This window comes from Sminthopsis crassicaudata, chromosome 2, assembly GCF_048593235.1.
Source record: "Sminthopsis crassicaudata isolate SCR6 chromosome 2, ASM4859323v1, whole genome shotgun sequence".
NCBI classification, from domain to species: Eukaryota; Metazoa; Chordata; class Mammalia; order Dasyuromorphia; family Dasyuridae; genus Sminthopsis; species Sminthopsis crassicaudata.
The window spans coordinates 269890586-269913894 of NC_133618.1; the positions used below are offsets into that span (position 1 = coordinate 269890586).

General features: G+C 36.7%; 1 protein-coding gene across 1 annotated transcript in view; it reads left to right on the forward strand.

The window, feature by feature from the left end:
• The first annotated feature begins 10716 nt into the window (after nt 1-10716).
• BUB1B (BUB1 mitotic checkpoint serine/threonine kinase B) overlaps nt 10717-23309 on the forward strand; it is a 65746-nt gene continuing 53153 nt past the window's right edge. Inside the window, exons 1-8 of the mRNA XM_074289259.1 lie at nt 10717-10846; nt 13036-13178; nt 14174-14233; nt 14410-14554; nt 19837-20033; nt 20808-20977; nt 22286-22485; nt 22678-22766. Of these exons, the coding sequence (XP_074145360.1) occupies nt 13045-13178; nt 14174-14233; nt 14410-14554; nt 19837-20033; nt 20808-20977; nt 22286-22485; nt 22678-22766 (995 nt within the window). The 5' untranslated portion in view covers nt 10717-10846; nt 13036-13044. The remainder of the gene's footprint in view (nt 10847-13035; nt 13179-14173; nt 14234-14409; nt 14555-19836; nt 20034-20807; nt 20978-22285; nt 22486-22677; nt 22767-23309) is intronic.

Below are 23309 nucleotides of genomic sequence, written 5' to 3' on the forward strand. Positions count from 1 at the left end.
ATGAGTGCTATTGTTCTAACAATGTTTATCAATGATCCTAAAGTCTCTTTGCCTTAGGAACACTATAGTATTCCTAAAATATTTCTAGCTGTCAGATAACAATCTGTTGATCAGTGATAACAGGGTTTCTGAGACAAATGATGAGGTGTATACCAGACTACTCCTCAACTCACCTCTAAACCACAAAATTCAATATTGAAGTGTACACCAGACCACTCCTTAGTTCTACCTAAACCAAAAAATTAGCATATCAGTGACTTGAACCAGATCTGTCTTTTCCTATAAATTTATCTTCTTGCTCTTGGTTCTTTGCTAAATCCTTTTGGAACTTAGCCTGCTTCAATTGGTGTTACAATCATAATAAACTTTGTTGTGTGGGATGTAAAAAGACTCCTACCCAAAAATGACTACTCAGAGATCACTCATAGAAAGCAGATTATTTGTTATAACATCTCATGAGAGATAGGGAGTCCCACTGGGAGATAAAGACTCACAGTAGGAGGGCCCACTCCTTTAAGAGTGTTCATAGTTTTTATGCATTTCAAACAAAGAACCCCAAAATCCCACCCTCTATATGTTGTGATTGTTTACATAAATCTCTATTCCCCTATTTAGTCAGTGGAATGCAGTAGGTAAGATGATGTATAGCTTCTTCAGACATGTATACTTTTTAAATCCTTTCTTCGAACAAAGGAATGTAGTCCAGACTCTGGAGAAGCCGAAACTGAGGCCTCAAGGCTTCAATTAATTTAGCTAACAGACTCTGATCAGTATGTGCTTAATCTGTAAATTCTTCATCTTTTCCACACAACATAGAGATGGGTTCAAGCCTGCAAATTCTTGTGCAATTCCAACTTTTTGGGGTCTCCTTTTAAACTTCAACATGAGGATCAAAGGAGATAATATTTCTAAAACCATGCAGGTACTTAGTCCTATATAAATGCTTATTGTTTTCCCTTCCTTCTCCTATGATGACTCAATATATCTCCATAGCTCTCATAGTAAAAAGTTAAAGTAGATTCTTCCATTAGCAGATAGGAGATGGCTTTTGCTGTTTCTTCTCTTGTGATCTGTATCTGGCCACTGGATCTAGATGGCTCTGGAGGGAAAAACTGAGGCTGTCGACCTCAAACAGTCCTCCCTCATTAAATCCGATTCACTTTCCTGTAATAACATCACCTTTCTAATATCATGGTCCTTTTCAAGAACAAAGGACAAACAACAATTCCCTCTAATGAATATATGAAATCTTGAGAAGCATTGAACTTCCAATACTGTTACTTATAAGAAATATTAATAAATTCTAATTGTCTCCAGAACAGCAAAGGAGACAATACACAGATAAGGAAGGAAGTTTTGAGGTCTCTTTTTGTCCTTTGATTTATCTTGTAGGCTTTTACATTAAACAAAAGGAATTTTATTCTTTTAAAAATAAGTTTTTAAAATTTCTTTTTTGAGAGGTATTACAGTCATTTGGGGATATATATGTTGCACTTCTCCCTACACTCCCACCACCATCCTTCATTTTCTCTCAAATGAGTCCTTTCACATAACAGAGGAATAACAAGTCCAAGCCATTATCTTGAATGTTCTGGGCCTAGGTTCTGTCCTCTAAATCTATGATCCCATTTATGACTGTGTAATTTAGTGAATGTAACCTTGTATACCCATTGTTATTGTTGAAGTTGGGAAAGGGACCCCAAAAGTTTGGGGTCACAGACAGGTACAGCAAGATGTCTCAAAAGAATTTTCAGGCTTGAATCCATTTCCTAGTCAAGGGGCAAGGTTTATTGTAATTGCAATGCCAATTGAAGTGGGCTAAATTCCAAAATAATTTAGCAAGTGCTGAGAGAGAGGAGACACCATTATCCAACTTTCTATCATTTACATGCTAATTCTGTGGCCTAGAGGTGGGACCTAGTAGTGGTCATCTCTAACCAACAAATTATCACTATTGCCTCTGGAGTTTGGTTCCTGGACTATTCTGAGGCCAGAAGCTATCTGACAGTCAGCAATGAATTAAGCAGTGATCTATTTAGAATCAGACAGTAATTGGACAAGTTTCTAAGAACAAAGAATAAACTCACCAGCAGAGAATAAATGACTTCACCTAACAGTATTTTTTTTCAAGTGTGTCATGACACACGTTTATGCCTCTCCCTTTAACATTTCACTTGCTTAGCTCCTGCATTCAGACAAACATAATTTCTGCCCAGCCTGCTCCATCCCCTTTCAGACAAGGGGCCTCTAACCTCTATGACTTTTCCTCCAGAAAGGGGGATGAAGGGCAGTGCTGGGCCCCTGCCATGTCTACAGAGATGCCTCCTGCTGGGCCCCTCAGTCAGACACAAACACTAACTCAAAACCTCCCACCATCTGTGGCCCAGACTCAAGAGGCACAGAGGGTCTGGGAGGGGACAAAAAGCAGAGCCTGACTCTAGTTTCAGGGAGAAAGAAGAAGCTTGTCTCCAGAGCTCTGCTGCCCTTCTGTCCAAATCATCACAATAGACACACTGGCAATACCTCCTGGGAGCGATCCAGGTCATAACTAGATATTTCCCTGCCCCCCCCCCATACTCCTGCTCCAAGCTACTTAGAACAACAGTATCATAAAGGAGCTCTTTATATCAAGAAAATCATAAATCTAGTCTCTCTATTTTCTTATTTCAAGGATCTTTATAAGTGTACCTATTCCTCTACCTCCAATGAAAAGAAAAGATGGATTTGGAATTCCACTGGCCAATACACAAATGATCTTAGTTTAGTAAGTTCCAGCACATAACTAGGGAGGAACCTGATGAAAAAAATACAAGTAAAAGATGTTATCAATGAAAGGTATGATAGGAAGAAAAGATAAACTGTTCACATAATGAAAGGAAGATAACAACCAAATTAATATCTTCCCAATATTAGGAGAAAACGTCGAATGGACTCTAGAGAGTAAACTTAGAGGTGGATGTAGAAAGTATATATATATAAGATGGTCAGGCAAGAATTGTCATCTATACTTGTTGGAAGGAAGATGCAACTCAATGAGAGCACAGAACCATTTTAGAATTGAAATGAATGAATGAACATATGAATGAATTAATCACCTGGTGGCCAGTTTTTTTTTTTTTTTTTTTAACAAGGAGCCACTCCTGTCTGGTACTTAAATGACAGATATACAATCTTCACTGGACCAGTACTAAGAAGATAAAACTTGCCAAAAGATACATTTTCCTTTTGCATAACTTATGAGGACTCAGGGTGATATCCACAGAGAACCATAACTAGGTCAGAGGAATGGGTCTTGGATACATAATGGTGAAATTTAGAGGATTCTAACATTCTCTAAAATAGGAGCATGAAAACAAATGAACTTAGCACCTTGTTAGAATGAATAGTTAGTTAAAATAAGCAATAACCCATGGCCTAACTCTTTCTCATCTCAAAGGATCTCATTTGCCCCACTTCTGAGTGCCAAATTTGCTAGTCAGATTTCTGCTTCCATATCAGGTAAGATATAGCAGTAAGATTTCTGTAGGGTTTTATAATTTTATATGTCTCATTCTTTCTGAGAGCCTCTTAACATAAAATTCCATAAATTGCTCCTGCCCCCAGATGCCATTAAAACTGGGAGACAGAAACTTTAGAGATGATCACAGATTCACAGAATTTAACAGTTGGAGGGGTCATTAGTGACCATCTCATACAAAGTGCTGGCCGTTCAGTGACACAGTGGACAGAGTGTCAGGCCTAAAGTCAGAAAGACTCATCTACTTGAATTCAAATCTTGCCTCAGATATTTACTAGCTGTAGCTGTGTGATCCAGGCAAGTCACTTAAACCTGTTTACCAAAGTTTTCTCATCTGTAAAATGAGCTGGAGAAGGAAATGGTAATGAGTCCAGTATTTTTGCCAAGAAAACCCCAAATGGGGTCATGAAGAGTCAGACATAACTAAACAACAAAGGAATCCCTGTACATTAAAGAATCTACTATTACCTATGAAACAAGTTATTCTACTTGGATACTTCCAAGGAGGAAGAATAAATCTACCTGTTGAGATAGCCACATCATACTTTTTGATAGCTCTAAATATTCAGAATTTTTCCTAATGCTAAATCTCAATTTGTCTCTCTTTTTTAATTGTTTTATTTTTTTTCTGGTTATACATGTATAGTCATTTTTTTTATACACATTTCTTTATGAATCATGTTGGGAGAAGAAAACATCCAGACAAAAGGGAAGAATCATGAGAGAAAAAAAAAAAAAAGAAAAAAGGAAAAAAAGTGAACATCTTTTGTGTTGATTTACATTCAGTCAATTTGTCTCTTTACACCTTTAAGTTCTATTGCTTCTAGTTCTACCTTTTGGAGCCAAATGGAGCAGGGGTCATTTCTCTTCTATATGATATACCTCATTTCAGGAAAAAAACTGACGCCCCCCTGAATTATGTGCTATTGATTCAATTCTCTCTTATTCTCCCTGTCCCTTCTCTTACACCTTTTCAATCTTTTCCTTTCAATTGCCTTCTTCCCCAATGCCTATAAAAATCCTCAGGTCTTCAAGATGCTTTTTAAAAAATTTTCTCTTAGGAGCAGCTAGGTGGCGCAGTGGATAGAGCATCAACCCTGACGTCAGAAAGACCTGAGTTCTGAATGATTTTAGACCCTTAATACTCCCTTGCTGTGTGACTAAGCAAGTCACTTAATCCCAATTGCCTCAGGAAAAAAAAAAAATTCTCTTGATAGTTATTCCATTAAGCTATTGTTCTATATGAATATGTACCTTCTCCAAAATTCCTAGTAAGAGTAGTTTACATTTAATCATTCAGTGTAAACTCAAAAATGTTAGAAGTAGGAAACCTTACATGAACTGAGGCAAAGTGAAATGAACAGAACCAGGAGAACACCATACTTAGTAACAGCAACCTTGTGTGATGATCAACTTGGCTCTTTTTAGCAAGACAATGCTCCAAAATAATTCCAAAGACTGATGGTGGAAAATGCTATCCATATCCAGAAAAATAACTGATGGAGTTTGAATGCAAGATTGAAACATGATTTTCACTTTATTTTTTTCAATTTTTTTTTTTTTGGTCTTTCTTCTTTTACAGTATGACTAATATGGAAATATGTTTTGCATGATTGCGCATATGTAACCTATATCAAATTGCTTACTGTTTTAGGGAGTGGGAGAAAAATGTAGAACTCAGAATTTTTTTTTTTTTTAACATGAATGTTTAAGATTGTCTTTACATCTTGGAATCAGGAGGACCTGAGCTCAAATACAGCCTCTGTTCAATCCGTGTGATCCTGGGCAAGTCTCAGTGACAGTTACTTCCCACTAAAAATTGTTTTTATATGTAATTGGAAAAAGTAAAAAGCTATTTTTAAAAAGGAATAAAGCACAGATTCTTTATTAACTTGATATTTAAGTCCCTTCACAATCTAGTTTCTACCTAGCTTTCCAGTCTTACTTCAAGTTACTCCCCTTTAGCTACTCAAATATGTTCCATCCAAACTGGATTATTGCTTGTTCCCATGAATTGGACACACTCCCTCCAACTTCCATAGGTCTTCGTTATTAACACCTCTTCAGCCTTTCAATATCCTTTCTTCCTACCAAGTTCAACTCATGTGCCACCTCCTCCAAGTGTGTTGTGTAGATGTGTGTATGGGTGTGTATGTGTATGTGGGTGTGTTTGCCTTATACAGGGTATGCAATTTACATTTCCAAAATATTCATCACTCAGAGAAGCTTTATGAAAGGTGTCCTATAGATAATCACAAACTTAAGGATACAAAGGTGACTACTTTGAATAAAAAAAGAGGAATTTCACTTTTTAGAGAATTCCTGCTGGCCATCAGTCAGTTGCCCCAGGCCTGAGTTAATGCATCTTTTCATCCTTCACCTCCCTTCCTCCTGGCAACACAAATTGGTTTCTGCTTATTACACTTTTCATTGGTTCTTCCACTTCTAGACACCGTTTCCTTGGTGAATTTAGGATTGTAGATAGTGTTCTGATTGGCTGATCAGTTGCTGAGGGAAAGTCCAGCACTGTGATGCTACTTTCCCAGATGTGGACTCCATCTGGCTCTCAATGAAACCCTTTCCCTTCCCCACTCTTGCCCTATCTCCTATCCCCTTCTCCTGCCCCCCCCCCCACTCCCACTATTCCCTCCCACCTCTTGCAATAGCACAGTAAACAAATGGTCGTTGAATGCCCTGGAGACCCAAACAGAGGTTGTCATCTTTGGAAGATTTATCTTTTAGGAGCCCTAGCATTTTCTACAATCTGTGTTGATAAAGTCAGTCCTCTTTTGAGGGCTGAGTTTATTCTTAAATGGAATATGCAGTTGCCCACATATTTTGAAATAAAAGATTCCTATTATCATCTTGACGTGGTACCTGAAACACCATTATTAGAGATCAAGATCCTGAGATTAAGGCATTATCTTTCTTTCTTGAAGAAATCTCCTGTTAAAATAAGAATACCTCTTGAGGAGAGGAACATGTGAAATCATTATCAGAAGGAATTTATTGAGTTGTTTTCTAATATAATAGCTAGCTGAAAATAAGAAACCATTAAGATGGTTAAATTTTCATGAAATAGTTTGCTGAAATGGAGAGAATGTCAAATTTGAACTCAGGATGATGTGAGTTCAAATTCTGCCTTTCATCTTGATTAACTGGTTTTGTCACACAAATTCTCTGAGCTTCAGTTTTCTTTTCTGTAAAATGGGGGTAATGGTAGTAATGAGGGAAAGGAAAGGGGGAACCCCATTTGTCGGTGCATAGATCCCATGAGGCGCAGTGTCCCCTGTAAAATGAATTTACAGGCCCGAAAACCTAGATTGATATATAAAAGATTTATTGTAGGAATTTGGAAGTAAAGCTCAGTTAGAAAGACACCAGAGCCAAAGGTGGCCGTTGGCGGGCAGGGACCCTCACATGGCTGGAAGGGCTCCTGCAAAGAGGGCGGTCCAGCTTGTTTCTTTTATACCTAGAAGATGATGGGCGGTACCCAGTTCTGGTGGGCTTTTCAGTTAGTCCAGATCAGGTGAGGGCTGGGGGAAGCTGAGCTGAGAGTGGGGGCTGGACCCGGATATTCAAAGGGTGCCTTTGACCAGGATTTGTGAATCAAGGTCAGTCATGGGTTGGGCAATTAGAAATCTTAAAGGGACCCCAACCCTCATCAGTAGAATCTACCTCAAAGTGGAGGTACTAGAGCTGGTTCTTACCAGAACTTATTGTTAAATTTGCAGCGTATTTGTATCTTTAAAATTTAAATGGTACAAATATGAATGTGATATATTATTTTGTTAATGTTTTGATTTTTTAAATTGATAGAGAAAAATAGTAATAAATAAGATTAAACATGCAAATGTGTTAAGTATACATTGCCCCACTCCAATCCTCAAAGAGCTGGTTGTTAAATATTTACCAGTACACCCCTGCTAGTGGAGCTGTTGTGAAGCATTATGTAAGCTTTAAAGATGACAATTTAGCAAATGATAAAAATACTAGAATACCTACTTTACCTACCTGTTGTGAGTATGTGAAAATATATGGAATATATGAAATATTTTGTACATTTTAAAGAACTATATAAATCTATGTAAATATCTGTTATTGCTTGGAGAGGGAGAGAGACAGAGACAGAGAGAAAGAGAGAAAGGGAGAAAGAGAGAGAGAGAGAAGGAGGAGGAAGAGAAGAAGAAAGAGAAGAGAGAAAAGAAAAAGAAAGAGGGAGGAGGGAAAAGAGGATTGAGACAGGAAAGAAAGGAAGAGAAAGGAAAGAAATAAAAAAGAGGAAAAGTAGGGAGAGCTGAGAGAGAAGAAAGAAAAGAGAGGAAAGTGCAGAGAAAGGAGAGTATAGAGAAAGAATAAAAAGGAGAAGAAAAGCAAGAGAGAGAAAAATAAAAAAGGAGAGAGAAAAGAGAGATGAAAGAGAAAAGAGAAAGAAGAAGAGAAGAGAGAAAGAACAGAGAAGAGCGACACTTGAAAAAGAGAGAAAGAGAAAAAAAATGGAGAGAAGAAAAAGAGGAGAGAAAAAACCCCAGACTGGTTCATTGATTGAGGGAGATGGAGAGGTGAGGAAGAGAGGAAACACCTGGGAAATACAAGGAAGCCTAGGTAAATTTGGGGGGAGGAGGATAGAGGGGAGGTAAGTGTGAAAGAGCCCCAAAGACAAACTTTGTATCCATTATAACCTCTGGCAAGGCAAGAGCCTTGTATGTAACATCTATAAACTGGTAACCCTTAATATACAGTGAATGGCATAAATAATTCTGAACTCTTATCAGCATCACTGAATAACTATGGAGCATCCACAGTGACCTAGGCATTGAATTGATTTTATATGCCACAATAGGAGTCCCTGACTACTAATTTAGAGATATTCTAAACATAGGAAGAATCTTTTCCCTGTTTTGCCTTGTCACCTCCCCTGTTTTCTGACATAGATGGGAAAAGAGCTAGCCTGCTGGTGCCGTATGAAGTACCATAATTTATCAGGTGTCTGGCTGAATTGCAAGTAAAACTTAATGTGAAGAGATCAAATATCACTGTGTCAGGCAGGCCTCCAGAGCAGCTAATTGAAACCTGTGCGCATGAATCTTCATTCTTAAGTTCCCTGTCACCATCAGAACAGATTTCCCTTCTCCTTGTTTGAGTTATGAACACTAGCCAAAGAAGAGAAGAATCTGTGGGACTCTAACCCATCTGGTAGGGGAAGGTGTCCCGTGCCTTCTAAATCTCAGCAAGATCCCGCAGAGGGAGAGATAACCCATCTGAAGTCAGAGAGAGTTTTTAGTAAGGGAGGAGTTAACGGAGTGAATTAATCTAAATTGGACTGGAGTCTTTGTAGCCTGTGTTTAGGTTTGATACATTGTTTCATTTGATCCTGGCAACAATAATGGGAGGTAAGTGGCAGTGTTATTCCCATTTTACAGATGATGCTGCTGAGAGGAAAAAATTTCTTTCCACAGCCATTCAGCATGTAAATATCTGAGGCGGGATTTTCTCACTATGTGACCAAGTTCCTGTCAAGTTATTTCTTAACTAGCCTTGGTGCAGATAAGGCATGTTCAAACAGCCTGCAGAGGGGACCTTTGTGGATTGGGCGGGGCTTCAGTGAATGTAAAGGTACCCCCTGAAAGGTAAAAGAACTTTAGCCCAGTTAGATAAGGTACCCATAGGTGGCACAGTGGCTGAAGAGTCAATTCCTGCCTCAGTTCCTCAATCTGTATAATGGGCTGGAGAAGGAAATAGCAAACCACTCCTGTATTTTTGACAAGGAAATCAAACTTGGGGTCCTGAGGAGTCTCGTACAACTGAACAACAACAGGTGCAATAGAGCCAGAAAGACTTGAATTTGAATCCTTTTTGTCAAATTAACCAGTATTTATTAAGTGCTTAGGCACTGTGCTAAATGCTGTGATATAAATATAATAGAAAAAAAAAAGTTTCTGCACTTGAGGAGCATGTGCTCTAATGGGGAAGATAAAAGCCCAGAATCTATCAGTAGTCCTCAAACTTTTTGAATAGGGGTCAGTTCACCGTGCCTCAGACTGTGGGAGGCCGGAGTACAGTAAAAACATACCTCACAGTCTGCCTCCGCCCCTCAGCCCATTTGCCATAACGAGACAGGCCCATAAACGTCCTCAGGACCGCATCTGGCCTGTGGGCCACAGTGTGAGTACCCCTGGTCTGAAGAGTAGGAGAAGGTACCAGACAGGGGAAGACGGGGCGGGACAAGCCCACAGGAGCACAGCCCGGTGGGTATATTTGTGCTTCTTTGACTATCAGTGGTGTGACTTTGAGCAAGCACTTTACCTCAGCGTCTGGTTCCTCATTTGTAAAATGGCATTAATAGTATTTGTCTTAACGGGCTGTGAATGAGATAATGCACAGAAAGCGCTTTTCAAACCTTTAGCACTTTGTAAGTGTTAGCTATTATTCTATTTTTTTTTTTTTTTTTTTAGCCCAACTGAGGAGGGATCAGGTGGGGTTGGTAGAGACTGCCTGGAGTACTGCTGAGATTACTCCCTGAGGCAAGCGGTTTAATCTCTCAGTCCCACTCTGCAGAAGTCTCAGGTAGCCCCACTTGACTGCATCCCATCCAAGAGCCGACTCCCGAGGGTCACTTTCCTGTGTAAATCCGTCCGTGGCCCACACTGTCTTTGCTGAATCTCTTTTGGGTTTGCCCATCATGGGGTTCTCCTCATGGGGTCTTTCCTCTCCGCCTCCTCCCCCACGCGCCTCACGGTGTCCTTCTTGTAACAGCTAAGTCTTAGGGGGCCCAATTCCCCTGGCAGTTAATGGCATACTCCCACCTCCCTTTCTCCTGGCTAATTGTGAGTTCCATCGGGTTTTTCATGTTAATTTCTGAGAGACCCCATCATTGGATACCAGGTGCTCAGCCAATCTCATCATTTGGTACTGAACTTCAAGGTCATCACAACATCTCATTTTTCTTTTAATCTTATTTATTTATTTAATATTTTTACATTTAAAACAATTTTTTCACAGTTTTATAATGTGCCCCAGTTCTCTTTTATTGTCCTGACTCAGTTTCCTGTCTCAGTTCCTAATTGCAACTCCCATAATGCATCCGGCACGAGGCAGCCGGTTGTTTCGTAGTCATCCTCCCCCCCCAAAAGAAACTACAAGTCCCACAATGCCTACTTCCCAGTCGCTCTTTTCTCTCCACCATTCCGGAGTCAATGAGGTGTCGCGAGAGGACGGAAGGGGCGGGGCCTCGCTGGCCGCGGGACCGTTGAATTTGAAACTAGAAAGCTGCCTGGACTGTATGTTGTAGGAGGCTGTTTGGTGACCGCCGTTGGTGGATCCTTAACGGTGAGGGTAGTGGAGGGACTGGAGCCCAATTAGGGAGAGTCAAGGAGAGGCCTTTTGAGCAGTAGTAGAATGGCAGCTCGGCTGGTTATGGCGTTGGGGAGAGGCCTTCAAGTTGGGGGTTGGGGGCGAGTGGGGGTGGGGAATCGGGAGAGGTGTTTGGATCCGTGAAGGGAGGCCATGGGGGAAGGGATTGTGTGACCCGGAAGGCCGAGGAAGTAGTGAAGGGCAAAAGGGGATGTGGAAAAGAGTATGGGTTGATGTAAAGCAACAGTTCTCCAACATTAGAGGCTTGGGCTCCTTTGTTTACATTTTTATTATTTATTATTGTTGAGAATCTCCCAAAGAACGGTTGTTTAAGAGGGTTATATCTAGTGGTATTAACTGTATTAGCAACTGAAGCATCTTAGCATTATGAAAATACTGATCTCAAAGAACCCTAAAAGGGCCTCGGACTATCAGTCCTTCGATTTTGAAGAATGCTCTTTTTCTTTCAGTGTTGTATTTTTTTTCTAAGTAGATTTAATTATAGGTGAGTGGTTAATGACTCTGGGCCTTTGGATTGTGTTTGGGAGCTTTGAGATTGTCAGTGTATGAGTCATGGTGGTAGCAGTTCTCAAACATTTGGGCTCCGGACTTCCTTACAACTCCAAAAAAGTATTGAAGACTTCCCCAAACTTTTGTTTTTGTGGATTATGTTTTGATATTTTCTCATTAAAAATTAAATATTTTAGTATTATCATGAAAAGAATTTTGATTTAGTAGACGCTCAGAAGGAAACTTGGAGACATCCCTTTCCTTCCCAGGGTTCCCAGACTTCTCTTTGAGAACCAGAGAATTATGTAATTACCTTGCTAGGAGACAAAATAACCGGGCTTCCCTAAGTGAGATGAATAAAAAAAACTTTGGTGGCCAACTCTATTAACTGTTTTTCTGTTAATGTGCTATGGTTACATATATATATTTAATTATGTTTATTAATATGTTAAATATGCTTACATATTTAACAGAATTAACATCTTTGTCATCAGATGAAAGATCAGCTATTGATTGACTACCACTGTGTTCATTTTTTTCTCCTCTAATTTTAATTTTTAGCATTCATTTTTTAAAAAATTTTAAAAATTAAAAGTCTAGACTAGCACTATAATATCAGTTATACATGTGAAGTCATGCAAAATATTGACATAATAGCCATGTTGCAGAAAAAAATTAAAAAACAATGCTTCAGGGGCAGCTAGGTTGCACAGTGGATAGAGCACCAGCCCCCCTGAATTCAGGAGGACCCGAGTTCAAATCTGGTCTCAGACACTTAACACTTCCTAGCTATGTGACCCTGGGCAAGTCACTTAACCCCAGCCTGGGGGGGGGGGGGGAACAATGCTTCAGTCAGTTCTCAAGAGTCTGCCAGTTCTATTTCTGGAGTTGGATAGCTTTGTCATCATGGGTCCTTTGGAAATGGCTTGAATCATTGTCTTGATCAGAGGGGCTAAGTCTTTCACAGTTGATCCTTATTTCAATATTGCTGTTATTGTGTACAATGTTTTCCTGGTTCTGCCCATTTCACTTTGCTTCAGTTCAAAAAAGTCTATCCCCTTTGTCATTTCTTATAGTATCATAATATTCCATCATAATCATATACCACGTCCTGTTCACTATTCCCCAGTTGATGCACATCTCTTCAATTTCCAATTATTCATCACCACAAAAAAAGCTATAAATATTTTTGTGCATATGGATCCTTTTCCCTTGATCTCTTTGGAATGTAGTACTAGTAGGGGTTTTACAAGGTCAACGAGTCTATACAGTTTTATTACTGTCCATTTTTAACTAAACGTTTTACTTTCAGGGATAGGTATAGAAGTTCTATTTTATTGTTTGTATATCAAAATAGTAATTTACTTTGCTTGCCTCTCCTCAACTGTGGTCCAATGATACTAGCAAATAATAATACCTTTTGCTAGACTCCATTAAGACATCATAACAGGTTAACTAAAAGAATCTATTCCCCAGTAGGATAATGACTTCACATTAATGCCATACTTTTTGCTCAATCTATGCAGCAAGAATAATTGTTTTAGGATTTTTAAAAGAATCTATAAATTCTACTTCTGTAATCAGTGAAATTCTTTTAACAAATCAATAAATTCTTGATTCTTGGAGAGGAGTCTGATTTTGTTATTGTTCTATAGAGTAAAGCCATGGAGGGGGAGGAGTGGGAGCTGAGTAAAGAAAATGTACTACCCTTGAGGCAAGGCCGGATTGTGTCCACACTGCAGGAAGCACTGGCACAGCAGGATACTTCCAGTCATACTGCTCTCCATCAGCAAAAAAGGTGAGTGGAACTGTCAAAAATCAATTCTTCAGTTTCTTTGTGGCTTCCATTTATCCTAAGTAATAATAAACCAACTACTTGGGTAGGAAAATGCCAGGTGGCAGAAGGGGTATTAATGATAATTATAAAATCCTGGTTTATGGTAACTGGTAGTGTGTTTTATCTCCTTATCAGCAAAATAGCTAACTTAAGGCAATTTCTCTTCAATGATGAAGATTTATTTTCATTTGAGATTAAAGTGGAATCTTAATGTATTCTCATTTTAATTAGTTGATTGTCCATAATGCTGTTTAAAGGTATCTCAGAAAAGGATCCTCCCTACCTCCTGCAATAAATGACATTTTAGTATGTTATGGAAGCCAGAAGAAAGTTAAATAATTGATTGCCACTTATTACATAACTTTGCTATTGGACAAAGCCACTTAACCCTTCTGAGCCTTAGTTGATCATATAGAAGATAAAAGATATTGTGCTTCATAATTTGTAAGATCCTTTCTCTCTTTAAATTTTCTCTGCTTCTCTAACCTCCAAGCTCCCTTCCAGATCGAAAATTGATGCTAAAAACCTTCACTATGTAACTATAGAAAAGTCAGGAAATTCCCTTGAGACATTCAGATTCCATCTATATAGACTTTGGATCCTGATCCTGCTTCTTGAGCTTTCATTTTAGGTTCCTAGTAACCTTTTCCTAGTTGGATCAAATCTATTTCTCAGTCCTTCTCAGTGTATATATTGTATATGACTATTGAATTCTATGATGATCTGTTTTTTACCTCTGTGACTTGTTTTCTTTGTATATACTGTCTAGCATAGAGCATGCACATTTTGAAATTTAAAATCTTATAATGCCTAGATTATAAGCATTAATGTGCCTATGCCAGGCACACAATAGTTCGTCAATATATCCTAATAAATGAAAATAGAATTAAGATGTTCATTTAACCGTTTTCCTCAATTGTAAGAAGTGCTAACAAGTCATTGTCTATCTGTTGCAGAGCATTTGAATCTGAAATTCGCTTTTATACGGGTGATGATCCACTAGATGTTTGGATGAGGTAGGTGCTCTTGTCACTTTGATCATCCAATGAAATACCTTGACAGATGGAGGCTGGAAACTGCCCTTGAACAACTATTTTTGTTCTAAATTAGAATAGCATCTCTATTCAGAACAGATCTTAGAACAAAAAATATATATTTAGTTTAATTTTTATCCCCTTTTGTACTAATTTAGATATATTAACTGGACAGAGCAGAACTTTCCTCAAGGTGGAAAGGAAAGTAATATGTCAACATTATTAGAAAGAGCTGTGGAAGCCCTTCAGGAGGAAAAACGATATTATAATGATCCCCGATATCTCAGTCTTTGGCTTAAATTGGTGAGTAATTGTCAAGAACCTACTATTTTAAAATACTGTTTTACTTTTTAGAGATATCTAATATATTATGAAAATGATATAACCTAATTTATGTGGAAAAAAATTTGATTCAGGATTGTTTACTATGTCAGTAATTAACACAGTGCTTTGAAAATGGTAGCTGCTCAATAAATACTTGATGAATGATATTGTTAGAGTAATTTTTTTGAAGATTGACAGAATGAGTCATAATACTACAAGGAAAAGGGATCTTATGTCCTCATATGTTCACTGCTCATGATTTCAGTGCTATTCAACAAACATTTGAGCCTTTGTTAAGTTTTAGGAGCTGGGCTCTCAGTATGCAAAGACAAAAACAAAACAGTCTGTGGCCTTGAGCATGAGGGTGGCGGGGGGGGGGGGGGATGCAGATAATGGGTGCAGATAATGCTAAGAGCTACATTATCCAAGACACATGTGACTATAGATAAAATAAATATAGAATGATTTTCAGAAGTGTGCTAGAGAATATTAATGATTAGGAGGATGAGATATAAAGCCTCTTCTAGGATGTGGCCTTTGCTACGCTTAAGACAGTAATTCCATAAGGTGGAGGTGAGGAAGGTAAAATCTAGTATAGGGGACCAACAATCTGTGGAAAGACAAAATTGGAATGACTTCTTGTTTATGGGGAATAGCAAGGAAGCCAATTGGTTTAGAATGAGAGTATATGTAAGTTATGGTCTGATCAAAATTATGAGAATGCCTAAAATGCATAATTTTTAAGAATTAATTTTAATACTAGAAGGAGTGTATTTGAGAATACTTCTAAGGACTAAGCTACATTAATTGGGGACTAAGCTACATTAATTGGCACAGGGCCTTTTTTTTTTTTTTTTTTTTTTTTTATCCCTAAGGCAAAGAAAAGAAAATAAAGATGAAAATTTTTATTACAAAATAAACTTATTGTAATTAGGGGCAGTGTTGGTCTTTCTAGTGTTAATTATAAATACCTTTTTTCTGCTGCTTTTTTTAACTTGAAATCTTAAATTTTTTATTTTTTTTTTTTTTTTTTTGAGGCTGGGATTAAGTGACTTGCCCAGGGTCACACAGTTAGGAAGTATTAAGTGTCTGAGATCATATTTGAACTTGGGTCCTCCTGAATTCAAGGCTGGTGCTCTATCCACTGCGCCACCTAGCTGCCCCCCAAAATATTTTTTTATTAAAGTTTTTTATTTTCATGCATGGATAATTTTTCAGCATTGACCCTTGCAAAACCTTTTGTTCCAAAATTTTCCCCCCTTTCCCTTCACCATCTCCCCTAGATGGCAAGTAATCCAATATATGTTTAACTTGAAATCTTTTCTTCATTTCTCTTGCTGGCCTTTGGATTTATTTATGAGTAGTGAAAAGACAATCAAAAGAAAAATAAGAAGAAACTTAGGTCCCAGATGCACAAAACTGAATTATCAAGCCAGGAGTAAACTCTTATTTCCTGTTTTGTTGGTTTCTTTTTTAATCTGGAAGGTAATATGGTATGGATTGGGTATGAGCATAGTGAGTAGCATATTCCCAATCCCTTGTACCTGTGGCTTCATCATTTTGCTCAAACTAGTAGTCATATAGCTAATATAACTACTGGAATAGGCACCAAAGTTTATATTTGTTTTTTACATTAAAAATTCTATTCATTTTGAGGAAAAGAAATTTATTGCTAAAAGCAAATTGTACCTTCAGTCAAAATAAGCTTTCCTTTTACATCCTTTTCTTAGGGGACACTTCTAGTTTTCCTAGAGTCAGAAATAATTTAATATGATTATACATGTATATGTACAATGTCAGATTGAGTTCCATCTTGGGGAGGGAGAAAGGCAAAAATGGCAATAATCAAAATCTTATAAAAATAAATGTCAAAAACCTAGAGTACTAAAAGGCCAATATTTATAAATTTTGTATTTACTTAATTTTGGAAATTTGGAAAAGGGAAATTTCTTATTCCCTTTAAGTATTCTCAGCACAGTTAAATTACTGATTAGTGCAAATGAGCTACTTCCCAAGTAGTTGTATTATGTATTTAAAATGTGGTCATTGGTTCCAGCACACTGAAAATATATCATGAATTTTTAAAAATTAAAGTTCTGTTTACTAATATAACATCAAAGGATAAGAAAAGGGCATTTCAGAGTAGTTATGAAAGCAAAATTTAAAAATTAAAAAATTTGCTGAATATTGTACCTAAAGATAGATAACTCTACATTATTTGACTAAAACAGTTATTTTCTTTAAAAATGTTTTATCATTGAAGACTGAAATGTCCTTTCTTTAATCTTTGTACAGACTCTTAGGTACAGATTTTGGTACCTATATCTCAGTAAATTTGCATGTTCATATTCTCATACAATCATCTCAGCATAGTTGGATGATGTAAAGTATTAACTAAATCAGTAATGCTTTAAATGTGATTATTGTTGTCCTTGCAATATTTTCCAATAGTTGGGATTAAAAAAAAACTTGAAAACCAATCTTCAAAAAACAAGTTTTAATCACTGGTGCTTTCACATCTGGTCAATAAAAAAATAGAAGTGATTGATTGTTGTACCTTTTCAGAATCCAAGAATTTTGACATTGAGCATTGATTTTAGTTAAAAATCCCAGATTGAGTTTTTCTAGGTTCTAGAAGGAATCTCATCTACATCAAAAATGTGTTGTTTAATGTATAAACCATTGATTTTGTTCTTCAGAACATTGGTATATTTAGCTACATCCTCATATGCACTAATCATTTCCGGGACATTTTATAACTCATACTAAATCAAAATTTTGTAGTATTCAAACTTAGATTAACCTTACTTGGTTAAATTCTCTAATATTTCTCAAGAGTTTATTCTCTTAAAGTGTTCTAGTTGAAAACTGTGGAATAACCTTATTATTAAATAACCCTATGTTACAAGAACTCTCAGAAATCTGTGGGTATAGTGAATTTAAAGAAGAGGAGAGTTTTTTGTTTTCAAAATTCACTTGATAGTCTTTGTCAATGACTAGAGCTAATACTGACAGCCAATAGAGGGCAGCACATTTCCCCAAAAAACTAAGAGCACACACCAAATTTTATTAATTTGGATAATCAACCTGAATGATAACTTTTTTTTAAATTGCAGTCAAAAATTTTTTCAATTTTAGTGCTTTTTAGATCATAAAGTAACTAGTACTCTCTTGTGGTACTAACTGTTGATCGTATGCAATGCTTGTTTTTAAAATATCTCAGCTACATTTGAAAATCTTCTGGATTAAGTAGTATAATAAGATAAACACAATTGCCAGAGGGATTTTTAATTTGCTCAGCAACTTGTTGATATATATATATTGGAAAAATAAACTTTAAATAAGCCTTTTATTATCACAGACTGTGGGTGATCTTCTTTTAGAGGCCATTGGCCTACTCCACCATAATCTAAGGAGATGCTATTTTCTCAATTTATATTCTACTGGACGTTCTCCTGTTTTTATCCTTTTGTTTCCAAGAGATATATTTTCTTTACCCACTCTGAGCACTATTCTGTTGCTCTTATTTTATAGTCCTATATCTGTATGTATTGTCATCTTCAATAACTGTTGAAATAACTTCAATAACTACTCTTTTGCTATTTTCTGCTTTTCCCATTCAAATGAGTTATGATAAATCAACAAGCATTTACTCAACTTATACAATGAGCCATATTCTATCCTTTAATATTCTTTGTAAGCAAAATAGAAATTTGAACTTTCAATCCAGGCAAGGCTATTTTTATAATTTATATGAAAAGTGATATTTTTGCGGAGTTTCTATTAACATCTAGATCTAATACTGTAAGAGTGAAACTGAAATTAATTTTATTTTTAAAAGTTTCCTAAACAAATCATTATTGGCATGAAAGCATGCTTTTCTGGAGATAGCAATATTTGTACAATTGAACAGTCATCTCTTTAGTAAATAGTTTTAGAGAAGGAAAAACTTTTCTACTTTTGTTCTAGAAAAAAATCCTAAGACTCAATGGATCAGAGGCATTCAAATATTAACAAAGAAAACTTCAGTCCAGGGTGAGGAATCTTTTTTTCTGCCAAGGGCCATTTGGATATTTATAACATCTTTGCAAGCCATACAAAATTACCATCTTAAAAACTCAAGCAGTAGGAGGTTGTTGGACCTAGCTTTCAGCTCATCATCACCTGCATTTGCCATGGTAGGGTCAGACCAAATGATTTCATGGGCCTTACATGGCCTACAGGTCAGACATTCTCCATCCTTGTTTTAGATCTATCTGTTCCATGGGCTTTAAGAGTAAAATGTAAAGCCAATTCTAGGGAGGGTTATAGATGGCAAATTTAAAAATTTCAGTAAGAAGAGCACTATTTTCAATAGTAAGCTATATTCAGAAGCCTCTCCACATAGAAATACATGGCTGATTATTTGTTAGAAGTATTTTGTTTGGGGGATTTTTTTTTTTCCACTGAGGAAAAAAGGGGGAGAAAAAAATCTTTATTAAAAAAGATATGTTGGGGAAATTAGACAAAATGGAAAATGAATTTTTTCAGAGGAATATAGCAGATAGTGTGGAAGACTGGAATGATAAAGTACTTTGAAGGTGGCCATAGCATAGGTTTTCTACAGGACAGTAAGGTATGAAGCATAAGAATGCTCATGAGCCTTAAGTTCTTTGGATAAGTGGGCCAATTGTGTCTTTCTATGGTTGATTGAAAGGTAATGCTTAGAGCCAGATAATGGAATTGTGTGTCATATTGGTAAGAACACAGAATACTTCTATTTGAAGCTCACTTCTAACATTTAGTACTATTGAAGTTGCTTCACTTTGTTCACTTAACCTAAGGAAATAATACTTTTACTACCTGCCTACTGGGAAAGTGCTTAACTCTTCTTTTCTTTTTATACCATTTAAATCAACAAGAATTACCTTGGTTTACTTTCTTTTCCCTTCCCCTGTGTCTTTTAAAGGTTATTTATTTAAGCCAGATAAACCAGCAGCTGTCATTTCCCTTGTCCAATTCATCTGGTCTTTGTGTTATAAGGGAAAAACTGGTAGTGACTCATTACTGAATTGAAAGCTTTCTATCTTACTATTACTTATTAAATCCAAGATTTGTATGATCTTAACCCTGATTCTCTAGTACCCTCATTACTTATCTGTTATCTAGTATCTAAATTATTTTTTTGTCTGGGGAAATTTTTGTCTTGTGTATTTTTGGTTTGGTGCATTATTAAAACTTGAAAGAAAAAAGAACAACTTAAAATGTTGAAATTATTTCAGGGACGTTTATGCAACGAACCTTTGGATATGTATAGTTACTTACACAGTCAGGGGATCGGCATTTCATTAGCCCAGTTCTACATTTCATGGGCAGAAGAATATGAGGCCAGAGAAAACTATAAGAAAGCAGATTTGATATACCAAGAAGGATTTCAATGCAAGGCTGAGCCACTAGACAAACTGCAGTCACATCATCGGTAAGCTACCTTCTTAGATAAAATGGAGATAACTACTATAAAAAAGTTGTATAAAGAGCTAGTAGAGACCTAGTATTTTTCGCTTGTAAATGCATGCTAATCTGTGATAGAGACCATCTTTGGCAAATGTTTAATCCTCATATTTTGGATGGCCACTCTTGATTTTTTTACTGTGATTGCAACTACATAATCCAGTAAAACAAATTTTATTTAGCACTTGTTTTGTGCAAAATATTGTGTTGGAGGTGACACATCCAAAAACAAGCCCTGGCTTTCGAGCTTAATTTCTACTGGGAAATAGAATGTGTGAACAAAAGCATGTATACAAAATAATTTGAGAAGGAAAGAAAGAAAAGGCATTAGGAAAAGCTTCTTCTAGCTGAGGTTAGCTAGATGACACAGGAGATTGAACCCTGGGCCTAGAAACAAAAAGACTTATTTTCCTGAATTCAAATCTGGCCTCAGATACTTATTGGTTGTGTGACCCTGGGCAATCACTTAACTCTGCTTCACTTTCATTATCTATAAAATGAGCTGGAGATGAAAATGGAAAACCACTTCAGCATATTTGCCAAGAAAAACTTCGAAGGGGATTATGATGAGAAGATGAAGAAATTAAGATCTAAAGATGGAAAGTGACTTGGCCAGGGTCACACAGGGTGAGACAAACATCTGTGGCAGAACTGATACTCAGACCTTTATTGGCTGTCTCCAGGGCCTGCAGTTTTCCCATGGCACTCCACATTACTTCAACCCATTGTTCATTCTCTTTAGGCAGTTCCAGTTTCGTGTGTCTCGACACACTCTGTTGGCACTTGAAAAAGAGGAGGAAGAAGATATCCCCGAGGCTTCTGGACCTCAGCGAAGCACTCTGGCTGATTTGAAAAGCAAAGGAAAAAAAATAGCAAAAGTCCCCATTAATCGTGTAGGAGGTGCTCTTAAGGGTAAGCTCAGTATAAGGACATCAGTCTTGTGAATAATACTTAACATGAAGAAACAGGTTAACGGCAAGCTGACTTAGGAAGAGATCATGATTTCAAAAATAGGATGTAATAATGCTGTACTGCACACTGTATGACATTTGGGGGTAAAGGGAAGGTATAATGGCAAGTAATAGTACTACAAGTCAGAAATTTTTGTGCCATTGCAAACAAGCTCTGGATTGTGATTGTTAGTGAAGTGATGGTTTGTTAGTATCTCCTTGCTTGGCACTGGCAAAAGCAACAGACACTTCATAGAGGAATTATATTCATTTTAATAAAGAACTCATAAATTCAGGAGAAAAGCATGAGACTCAGTGAAAGACCTGGAAAATTAGTACAAGAAGACAGGCTGAAACAACAGTTTTTTTTGTTTTGTTTTGTTTTGTTTTTTTAGTCCAGAGTAGAAAAAAGGGTAAAAGGTGATTTTAGGGTCTTGAACAGATGAAGAATAACTAGACAAGACCTCTTTGTCTTCATTGATAGAAAAATAGCTTAGATTGCAATCCTGGACCCTACGTGAGCACAAAAAAGGAGCTGGCAGTACCCGGAGGGAGTGTGTGATCTCTTTATGGAAGTTGATAAGTTTTGGAAAGGACTGCCAAAAAAGAGTGATGAATTTAAAATTAGTGGATAAGTGGAAAAGCCTTTCCATCTTTAATTCTATGCTAATAGACAAAACTACTCATAGCTACAAAATAGAATATCTTTAATTTCAAGAATAGTTACTCTGATTTATAAACAATAGTTTTTATTCAAAAGCTTATTTTACTGCAAAGTAACTATCAGAATTAGAATAATAATATACATATTGCCTATAACTATATTTAAAAAAAAAAATAAACCTAAAACAGAACATTGTTTAACTATGCTAACAGAAGAGATCAGCATAAGACAAAAAGCAAATAAATCATTGTTATTGTTAAATATAGTTAATAGTAATTTGAGGTTTAAAAAATTCATATTTTGTTTAGTTGTGGTTGTTATTAAGTTTATAATTATTGAAAATATACCAGTTGGAGCAGCTAGGTGGCACAGTGCATAGAGCACCAGCCTTGAATTCAGGAGGACCCCAGTTCAAATCTGGTCTCACACACTTAACACTTCCTAGCTGTGTGATCCTGGGCAAGTCACTTAACCCCAGCCTCAGGGGAAAAAAAAAGTGTGTGTGTGTGTGTGTGTGTGTGTGTGTGTGTGTGTGTATTTATTATTATTATTATTATTTTATTTATTTATTTTTTTCTTTACAAGTTACCTTTTTTTTTTTCCTAGCTTCAAACCAGGTCCGGGGGCTTCCAAATCCGGTTAATCAGCAAATATTGAGTGGCTCTAAATTTGCTGTTTTTGATGAAAATGCTGATGGAGCCTCTAGAACAGAGCTGCCTATGGTTACCGCTGAACCATGGAAAGCACCACCAGTTCGAAGGGCCAAAGAGAATGAGCTGCAAGCGGGACCTTGGACCAAAGGCCGAGTAAGGACACACCTTGGTTGCATTGAGCTAATAGAGGGTTAGAATTGGAGAAAGAAATGGAAATAATTTTGCCTTTACATTTTCTGGCTTCTCAGTAGGATAGGAAGAAGTTTTTGAAAATATCTTGAATGAAAGAGCTACTGCCAGTATATCTGCTCATTTTAAATCTTTTCCCACTTTACTCTCCAACAGCTTCGTAGTAATCCAGCTTCTGTGGCCACTGTGGCAACCACAGTACCAAATTTTATCCCATATGTGGAAGAGTCTGCACAACAAATAATGTGAGTTTGATTCTCAGATGCTCTTAAATAAGAATTAATAAGTAATGGGGACTGCTCATATTTTTAGCCTAAGCTAGTTTTGATGTTTTCTTTATACCTGCATATACTCTGGAAATAGTAGCCAGTATCTTCGGTGGAGAAGAGCCATTATTAAAGGAATTGAGCTCTTTTTACACAGGATAATCATTTTTGTTTTAAGATAAATGTTTTGCTTTCATTAATTAGCAGCTAACAAAATTCAATTGTTTTTAGCTTCTCAGATTAATTTTCCATATTGAGGAAATATTAAGAATAAGCTATACTTTTCAAGGAATATGATAAGTTACCATGATAATCTTTTCATTTATTGTAACTTTTGAGTATCTACTGAGAACATAATTTATTTCAGCTCTTTTTTTAATTTAAAAGTGTATATACATATATACACCTATATGTATGTGTATATATATATTTGTTTTGCTTTTAAGGAATAAGTAGGTTCTCAAAGAAAAGATAAAAATCTTTATTTTGTATTAATGTCTTTTGCTTATGTATGAAACTTTT